Source organism: Misgurnus anguillicaudatus, chromosome 17 (assembly GCF_027580225.2).
Source record: "Misgurnus anguillicaudatus chromosome 17, ASM2758022v2, whole genome shotgun sequence".
NCBI lineage: Eukaryota > Metazoa > Chordata > Actinopteri > Cypriniformes > Cobitidae > Misgurnus > Misgurnus anguillicaudatus.
The window spans coordinates 17,172,448-17,182,504 of NC_073353.2; the positions used below are offsets into that span (position 1 = coordinate 17,172,448).

Below are 10,057 nucleotides of genomic sequence, written 5' to 3' on the forward strand. Positions count from 1 at the left end.
TGAGTGTTTAGTAATAAAAACCAGGCACAAATTTGATTTATAGTAAACTGGCTCTTGATAAAGTGGTTTGTATTTTTCTTTACCCATCAATTAATCTGCATGTTTTTATAATGAAAATGTCAGTTATGTGATTATATTAATGATGTGGGTCTCTATAGAAATCAATGGTCTGGTTTCATTTATAAATACAGACATCAAGAACCTCAAGGATGGCAGCAAATTGCATTATCTTTTGTTACAATAAAAATAGAATTTATTGCAGATGTCTAAGACAAGACAAACAAAATACTTCAACATAATTACACCACTCTTTTTATATTTTACCATCTAGCAAGAAAATACATTATATTTTATCAGCAGTGTAATGAAAAAATGTGTTCTGTAACAGAGTTTTTTGGCATTTGTTTTTATAATTCAACTTCAAGATAAACCATGTATCTGTACCAAGCACCACCCTACAGCATACAGTCTCATCTTTTGTGAAAAATTAAACATAATAAATACCACCAAAGATGACTTGGCCATTAATAATAATGTTTCATTTAAAGTATTAGTTTTTACTAAATTCTATGAACGCGTACAAAGGAAAAGTGAACACCGGAAGATAAATCTACAATATGATCTGGTTTTTGAAGCTTCTGCTGAGGTCTTTGTGTGGCAGGACGATAGAGTTGAGTATGATGACCTCAGATGGTATATTTACATTACAGCCTGAGGAGAAAGTGAGATGGCACCTGTTTAAAATGTACACTAAATCTCTAGTAGCACATGATAACATGCTTTAAAATTACCTAGAATTGTAATGGAGGGTGTTAATTTTCCATCTCTGAAGAGCGTCTCGCTATCAATTCTAGCATATGGGTCATTAGGATTTGGGTCACTAGGGGTCCCTTCAACTCTGGCCCATTTGCCGATAGTGCTGTCCCATCCCACAATACTGTTCAACACACAGCTATGATCCTACAGGAGACACAAATGCAATTCAGGACATACAGCACATACAAATAATAACAAATAAAGATAAAGGGGTGGTTTCCTGGACAGGATTTAAAGGGATAGTTCACCCAAAAAAGAATTCTGTCATTGTTCACTAACTCTCATTATATTACAAACCTATAAATTGCTTTGTTCTGGTGAACACACAGGAAGATATTTTGAGAAATGTTTGTAACCAAACCATTCATGGACCCCATTTACTTCCATAGTACGAAAAATGAATACTATGGAAGTAAATGGGGTCCACAAACATTTTTGGGTGAACTATCCCTTTAAAGAGTACAAATCATAAAATCTGACTTTTTTCATGTTTAAGTGCTATAATTGGGTCCCCTGTGCTTCTATCAACCTACAAAATGCGAAAAAGATCAACCCAGTAACTTAGTTTTGGTAAACCATACTCTGCAAGAATGTAATAAAATAGGTAATTAAAATTTGGCTCCCCTTGTGATGTCAGAAGGGGATAATACCGCCCCTCAATCTGCACTATCCAACCATGGCACTGCCATTTGGTGCAGAGATCAGCTCATTTGAATTTAAAATGACACACCCAAAAATGGCACATTTTTGCTCACACTTACAATTTTAACATGCCATAATAAATTAAATATATAATATTTTGAGCTAACACTTCACATACGTACTTTATTTGACATTTTAAAAAAGTTTTGTGAAATGTCCCCTTTAAGCTAGTTCCAGACTAGAATGCTTTTTTGAGATGTCTTAACTTAAAACAGCTTGCACTCACATATTTTAAATTATATCAGTTCCATTGTTTTGTCTCAAGATTCAGATCATGTTTTTTGTAAGGTATTTTTGTAAAAACTAATTTAATGTAATAATATAACTAAGGCTTAGTCCTGGATTAATCTAAACTCTGTCCAGGAAACTGCCCCAAAGTGACTCTTATCTCGCTGGCACACATGAACTCACCTGTAAAGTTGCACCATGAAGGATGATGGATTCTCTAACACGAACTCCTGCACCTATCGTTACCCCAGTACCTATGGACACGTTTGGACCTAACTGAGAGAAACAATATAGCACAAATTGATCTGAAATTATAATCCAAATAATAAAACAAAACATACTAGTTTGTTTTTTAGTCCAAATGTGACCCAGTCTGTGAAAACCAGGGTCATTTTAGGTGATTTACCATTAAACATTCTGTGAAATATAACCTTGATATCTTTAATATTGACTAAGGCCATGCCAAAGTGAGGGTGAAATCAAAATTTGATGCTCCAAATCTCATAATTAGATTATGAAACTTCAGCCTGGATTTCAAAGACAGGGTCGCGTACATTGAGAAAAATAAGTATTTGAACACCCTGCCATTTCGCAAGTTCTCGCACCCAGAAACCATGGAGGGGTCCGAAATCGCCATCGCAGGTGCATGTCCACTGTGAGAGACATAATCTAGAAAAATTCAGAAATCACAATGTATGATTTTTTTTACTATTTATTTGTATGATACAGCTGCAAATAAGTATTTGAACACCTGTCTATCAGCTAGAATTCTGACCCTCAAACTCTGCCTTCAAAATGTCCACCTCCACTCCATTTATTATCTTAAATTAGATGCACCTGTTTGAGGTTGTTAGCTGCATAATGACACCTTTCCACCCCATACAATCAGTAAGAATCCAACTACTACTAGGGCCAAGACCAAAGAGCTGTCCAAAGACACTAGAGACAAAATTGTACACCTCCACAAGGCTGGAAAGGGCAACGGGAAATTTCCGAGCAGCTTGGTGAAAAAAGGTCCACTGTTGGAGAAATCATTACAATATGGAAGAAACTAAACATGACTGCCAATCTCCCTCGGACTGGGGGTCCATGCAAGATCTCACCTCGTGGGGTCTCAATGATCCTAAGAAAGGTGAGAAATCAGCCCAGAACTACACGGGACGAGCTGGTCAATGACCTGAAAAGAACTGGGACCACTGTTTCCAAGGTTACTGTTGGTAATACACTAAGACGTCATGGTCAAGGTCAACGTTAAGGAAACGTTTGACCTCTGTAATTGCAAATAAAGGCTACTGTACCAAATATTAACAATGATTTTCTCAGGTGTTCAAATACTTATTTGCAGATGTATCATACAAATAAATAGTTTTAAAAAATCATACATTGTGATTTCTGGATTTTTTTTTTAGATTATGTCTCTCACAGTGGACATGCACCTATGATGACAATTTCAAAATAGCAGGGTGTTCAAATACTTATTTTCCTCACTGTATATCTGGAATGCATGGGTGAGGAATAATTATATGTCTTGAAAAATAATAAAGGATATAAAAGTATAAGTATACCACAGCAGTTGGATCGATGCTGGCAGTTGGATGTATATAAACATTTCCTACAATAAAAAAACACTTTTATATATAGATAGACTCTACATATAGTTTTTCCAAACATACATTTTTATATTTCTACCAAGTATTTACCCATGATCTTTGCTCCTCCATCTTTATTTGTAGCCAACCTCTCTGGATGAGTTTTATGGTATTGGTTAAGATACAAGCGGCTTGCATAGATTGCAGATCTGTAAGAAAGGTAAGCATTACGTTTTTGCTTATTTCTGCTTGAGTTTCCCCACAGTAATTCCTCGACTTTTTGATATTGATAATTGAACTGAAACAATATATGCTCACTATTATTAGAAGACAAGCTGCAATAAAATCAGCAAATGAGCATAATAAAGATTTTGGCAAAAACTAACCCTGCAGATTTAATTTGACTCCAGAAACGGTCCGTTTTGTACACGTATAACTTGCCCTGGGCTGCCAGTGCAGTGAAGATGTCCTGTTCCAAGCGAATCACCTCTGCCCGATGCCAACCATTGGACTGCTCCTCTCTGACAACAAGACGAGTCATAAAAATAATCCAGACATTATAAATCAATTTATTTCACACAGTAGTGCTGCCAGGAAATGCTATAAAAATGACACTGATAGACATAAACATACTTGGGTAGGAACATTTGAAAGGTACTATTGAAAGCAAATACTGTAACAACATAAAATTGAATGTGACTTTTATAATTAGTCATTTTTATTGGTGAATCTGACTACACAGCAAATAATGTAGAGATTTGACACTATACAATTTATAGAAGAACCGATATATCGGCAAATAATCGGTATCGGTCGCTTAAAGCATCTTTTTTTACACTCGGCCGATAGTTTAAAAACAGCTGATGGTCATGGGCCACATTTTCTGTCAATCAAAAGAGAACAGGAAAATGCAATGTGTATAGAAAATGTAAAAAAACATTACTAGTGTAATGTTCAATACTATAATTGTCAGTATATTAATTAATAACAATATTAATTAATAACATTCAGAAAATTGTATCTTCAGAATTCAGTTAATGCAAGTTAATATAACCACCAAACTATCGGTATCTAGAAAATATTAGTCTGAATAATCGGCTATCCGTAACAATGAAAAAAAATTTTATAGAAAATCGGTGCATCTCTAATTAAATTGTTTAGTTCGTTTTAGTAACATCAGTCATTTGAAAATCAAAAAAGTCATTTAAGTAAAAAAGTTATTTTTAACAATGGTATTGATGAACATGCACTTTAAAACTAGGATCATTACAAAAGTAAACATGATATAATTTCATGTTGTCTTTAATGATAAATATAAGATGTTATTGAAGATATTATTGCTATTTTAAATAGGGATGCACCGATGTATCTGCCTATAATCGGTATTGGCCATCAGCCGATTGTTTTAAAAGAGGCAATAATCAAGGGAGATTATATACTCGGAATCAAAAGGCAAAAAAAACATCCAAACTCATGCGGGGTAAATACTGTGAACTGGGTGGTTAACAATGACAACAAAATTGCAGTTTGTATGTTCTGCACTTCTAGGATTTCTAGGAGTAAAAAGCAAAACTATCGGTATCGGTAGATATTGTTAGTTATAATAATCGAATATAGGTTTCATCACTAAAATTTTGTGACAGGCCTGGGGCCTCCTTTATAAAATGCTGCATAGAAACCATACTACATTTGATCTTACGATCATTTATCAAAAATGTGTACATGTGAATCATAAACCGAACTTACGCACAGAAAATGCGCGTACCCCTTTCTTTCAGATGTGACATTTATAAATCGCAAATGATCTTGAACTTGTGCGCAGCTGAGCAGTTTCAGACCTCCGCATTTAAACGATAATGTCATATACATATAAAGAGCACTTGTCAATGTTTAAACCCAATTTCGAGCAGCAAGAATGGCTTATATTGCCAAAAAAGTGCATAGGTCTGCTCAGACCCTGACATGGCGCTAAGCACTTTTCCACATCAAAGACAGTTTTTATAAATATGGACTTTGCCGTGGATTTTTGCGCACGCTTTATAAATGAGGCCACTGGTTTGATCATGAATTTCAAACATCAATCAAACAAATAAAAAAAATAAAAACAGGATTTGGGATTTTACAAATTGTTTAGATTTTAATAGTGGCGTCTAAACCTGCTCGATATTCTGCATTTACATTGCAATTATTCGTTTGGCTATTTACAGCGAATTCAATCTATACATTTTTTATCAATATGTGTTCCCAGAGGATCAAACCCATGACCTTTGCGCTGCTAATGCAATGCTCCACCAGTTGAGATACAGGAGCTGCATGTCTGTCATCACACCACAACATGCTAACAGTCTATAAAGCTCAAATCCACATAAAACAAACAGCTCCACTTACTAAAAGCATCCATCACACTTGCTTTCTCACATTCTACATCCAAACTAGAGATTCACCCAACATTCAAACTTACCCATCATATGAATATCTGATGATGAAACAGGAAATGAAGGCAGACAGGAAGGAGATGGGAGGGGGAAAACAAATGAATAGAACCAAGGAAAGATTACTGATGAAGTACAGTATGCATGCACTTAAAGCATTTTCCCACTTACAACAACATATCCTGCTGGTTCTTCTGGAAAACCGCTCCGATGTGCTGAAATATCTCTGGTGTGAACAGGTATATTCCACAGTTGATTATGTCACTCACGAATGTGCTGGGCTTCTCTACATAATGCATGACCTGGGAAACACAACGTGGATAATTACTGTACGGATCAGGCATCGATAATCAGGCCCAAATGGAATCTGTCGACTTTTCCTGTATTTTCTGCACCGATTTTAGAGGAAATCTGTGGAGTGAATGTAAATATGGTAATGTGTGTTGTTAAACTGAACTTAGTGTACAAGACACATATTGGTGGCTGAATGCATAATTAATAAGCCTAAGCCATTTAATAAACACACAAGAGGTGATCGATGTGTAGCCCTGTAAATGATGGGGGTTCCAATGCTGCAAAGCTTTCTACAGAGCTCTGTGTAGCCCAATTAATCCCACTTGATTTTGTTTTTATTTATGATGAGAAAATACATATAAGACAAATGTTATACTTGCTTAACACGTAGAGACTTGAAACACCACAGTGTAGTAAATTGCTTATAATCCTAACATTTTAAACTGATTCAGCTAAAATAATTGAGGAGCTCGCTAAACGCCACCTCGCTCAAAAATGAGATAATGATATCAACCAAATGCTCTCAGCACGTATTATACACGAACACGATCATCAAATATTTTCGCTTCAAATCCGCCATACCAGCCTCAGACTATTCGGAAATGCAGGGTGTTTTGGGAGAATCTATTAAATGTCTGAAAAAAATGCTTATTTACAAAAAACATGTCAGACGCACTTAGAGGGTTTTGCATCTAAGCTATTAAATTGTAGACTGGAAGCTTACCTCATCAGTTTGCTCATTTTCAACAATACAGCCGTAGTTCAAGGACTGTTTCCTGTTGGCCTTAAACATTCAGAAATAGGTTAATAGTTTCTTAAGTACCAAAACAAACCTTCATGAATTGAATTTTAAGATATAAACAAGCTCATACTTAATTGATCAATTTTTACAAGGGGTCGAGGCTCAATATGCATTACACTCACCTAAAGGATTATTAGGAACACCATACTAATACTGTGTTTGACCCCCTTTCAGCTTCAAAACTACCTTAATTCTACGTAGCATTGATTCAACAAGGTGCTGAAAGCATTCTTTAGAAATGTTGGCCCGTATTGGTAGGATAGCATCTTGCAGTTGATGGAGATTTGTGGGATGCACATCCAGGGCATAAAGCTCCCTTCCACCAAATCCAAAAGATGCTCTATTGGGTTGAGATCTGGTGACTGTGGGGGCCATTTTAGTACAGTGAACTCATTGTCATGTTTAAGAAACCAATTTGAAATGATTCGAGCTTTGTGACATGGTGCATTATCCTGCTGGAAGTAGCCATCAGAGGATGGGTACATGGTGGTCATAAAGGGATGGACATGGTCAGAAACAATGCTCGGGTAGGCCGTGGCATTTAAATGATGCCCAATTGGCACAATCCCCCACACAATTACACCACCACCACCATAACAAGGCATGATGTATCCATGTTCTCATTCTGTTTACCCCAAATTCTGACTCTACCATCTGAATGTCTCAACAGAAATCGAGACTCATCAGACCAGGCAACATTTTTACACTCTTCAATTGTCCAATTTTGGTGAGCTCGTTCAAATTGTAGCCTTTTTTTCCTGCATACCTCAGTTGTAACAAGTGGTTATTTTAGTCAAAGTTGCTCTTTTATCAGCTTGAATTAGTCGGCCCATTCTCCTCTGACCTCTAGCATCAACAAGGAATTTTCCCCCACAGGACTGCTGCGTACTGGATGTTTTTCCCTTTTCACACCATTCTTTGTAAACCTTAGAAATGGTTTGTGTGAAAATCACAGTAACTGAGCAGATTGTGAAACACTCAGATCGGCCCGTCTGGCACCAACAACCATGCCACGCTCAAAATTCCTTAAATCACCTTTCTTTCCCATTCTGACATTCAGTTTGGAGTTCAGGACCACACCCCTAAATACATTGAAGCAACTGCCATGTGATTGGTTGATTAGATAAATGCATTAATGAGAAATTGAACAGGTGTTCCTAATAATCCTTTAGGTGAGTGTATGAATAGCGTATGGCTGATAAAAGTATAAAAAACAAGTGTCCTAACAGTGGTGCCGAGGATGACAAAACTGTAGGTGTCTCCATGTTCTTTCTGGAAGTTCAGCATCTCTGGCAGAGGAAACTCTGAGCAGACGTCTGCATTCATGACAAAAAACGCCTCTGGGGCCCCTGACAGGATCTGATCTCTGAAATGGTAGATTCCTCCTCCTGTTCCCAAGGCAGCGTACTCCTGCAGATATCTTGGAGGGTCATAAAAAAATCTTAATTAGAAGACACATTTAATTATCAAACAATGCACAAAGAACCTAAATAAGAGATGACCATATTAGCAAGTGTATCTCAAGCCATATTTAATATCCCTTAGTATGATATTTAAAGTACTTACCGTATTGATATTTTGAAATCTTGTTGGGCACATGACAGAAATCTGTTAAGCTCTTCATTGGGCTGATAAAAACCAATCACTAGGATCTCCTTTAAATTTGGAAGCTATAGAAAAACATTTAAACATTAATCATTAACCTAGTGCAAAACTTCCCACTAATACATGTTATTATATCCATGGGATCTAAGCAGATTCACCTTAGAGCAGGCCTCAATGTGATGCTGAAGCATTGGCACTCCAGCCACTGGAAACAGAGGTTTGGGTACCTCAAAAGACAGCGGGCGAAACCTGGTCCCCTTATAAGAAAGCACAAAACTCATGCAAGGTCCTCCAAAAGAACATCTATATTATACTATAGATGGCAATAAAGCATCCACATGAAGAAGTTGCATAAGATGTAGTGTTACATTGACTCTCTATATTGTACTATAGACTGCTATAAAACATCCACAAGTCACACAAGATCTAATATTACACAGATCCTTTAAATCAGGGGTTTTCATTCTGGGGACAGGGACCCCATGGGTCCTCCATGTTGTTCTAGGGGGTCCCTAGGTTTTATCTCTCATTTCATTACATACATTCCATTGTTTGTTTGTTTTTTTTGTTGCTTTTTATCTTTCTAGTTGTTATTATTACAGGTTGCTTTATGTCACGCACAGGGGCTTGTTAGGCAGTATTCTTTGACAAGCTATAAAACAAGATCTATTGTCAAAGTTGCTGCAGTAAAAATCAATTTGAATTGAAAATGTTTTTCTTTCTAAAGTATTATTTTAAGTCTAGCTAATTATGTTTGGTTATACATAAAATATATAATTTGATATATATTTTAGGTAAGAGGTGCCTCATAAAAGATTCATTATATTTGGGGGTCCTTAGCATCATGAAGTTTGAAAACACGTTCTATATAATACAAGATCTTTAGGAGAATCCTTCAAACTTGACAGATATCGGGAAACCGCCCCCAAGTGTATCCATATGTTCCTCTATTTCATTTGCATTCATATGCATTTACTCACCCTTTTGAGGACCTCCAATGAGAATGACAGCCTTCAGCATTTCTGTTTTTTAAACGAGGTTGTAAGTGTATAGATGTCAAAATTGATGGGTATGCAGTAAACAAGGCAGATGAGCAGCTGGTAAGTACACAAGACGCTTTGGTGATTCGCTTTAATGCATAAATGTTCTTACATTGCTGCTTTAGCGTACGAAAACATACAAAACACAAAAAATACGTATAAACTTTTATTTTTATATGTACAAAATAATGAGCTTCACGTTAACAGAAGCATGAAATCAGCGACAGACAGTGCTAGTGCGGAAGTGCCAGGCTGGATAAATTTTTCAAAATAAAAGTCGAACTTTAAGAAAAATAAATCAGTCAAAGCAAATCTAATTTCTTATAGAAATAACTTTTAAAAACAACTTTAAAACGATATTTACGAACTAAACTGATTATTATTAATAATCCATTAATGTGTAGCCTTTTTCAAGATCCAAGTATATTGCATAATAAATTTAAAAATCCTTTTACAGTATTGTCAACTGCACATTTGTTTCTGTTCCATATTTATAGTTTTGTTCTCTGTACTTGTACATAAACACAACATTAACTGGGTCATTAAGAT

At 36.0% G+C, this 10,057-nt stretch overlaps 1 protein-coding gene across 1 annotated transcript; it reads right to left on the bottom strand.

The window, feature by feature from the left end:
* Positions 1-225: 225 nt before the first annotated feature.
* On the bottom strand, positions 226-9,766 carry gmppaa (GDP-mannose pyrophosphorylase Aa). Its single transcript, XM_073855059.1, has 12 exons — positions 9,448-9,766; positions 8,627-8,723; positions 8,430-8,533; positions 8,091-8,283; positions 6,786-6,845; positions 5,939-6,069; positions 3,722-3,856; positions 3,447-3,544; positions 3,312-3,358; positions 1,930-2,022; positions 792-960; positions 226-711 (listed from the first exon to the last, which is right to left on the bottom strand). Exons 1-12 carry the CDS (start codon positions 9,486-9,488, stop codon positions 611-613), a joined length of 1,269 nt encoding a protein of 422 aa, XP_073711160.1. The 5' UTR covers positions 9,489-9,766; the 3' UTR covers positions 226-610.
* Between the last annotated feature and the right edge of the window lie 291 nt (positions 9,767-10,057).

What these genes read in the sequence shown, in the direction of transcription:
- gmppaa (XM_073855059.1), bottom strand. Translation starts at nt 9,488, where the DNA reads ATGCTGAAGGCTGTCATTCTCATTGGAGGTCCTCAAAAGGG. An exon ending in ACATTGAGGCCTGCTCTAAG is followed by an intron (nt 8,534 to 8,626) that starts GTGAATCTGCTT and finishes GTTTTTCTATAG; the next exon opens with CTTCCAAATTTAAAGGAGAT. An exon ending in AAAATGAGCAAACTGATGAG is followed by an intron (nt 6,070 to 6,785) that starts GTAAGCTTCCAG and finishes TGTGTTTCCCAG; the next exon opens with GTCATGCATTATGTAGAGAA.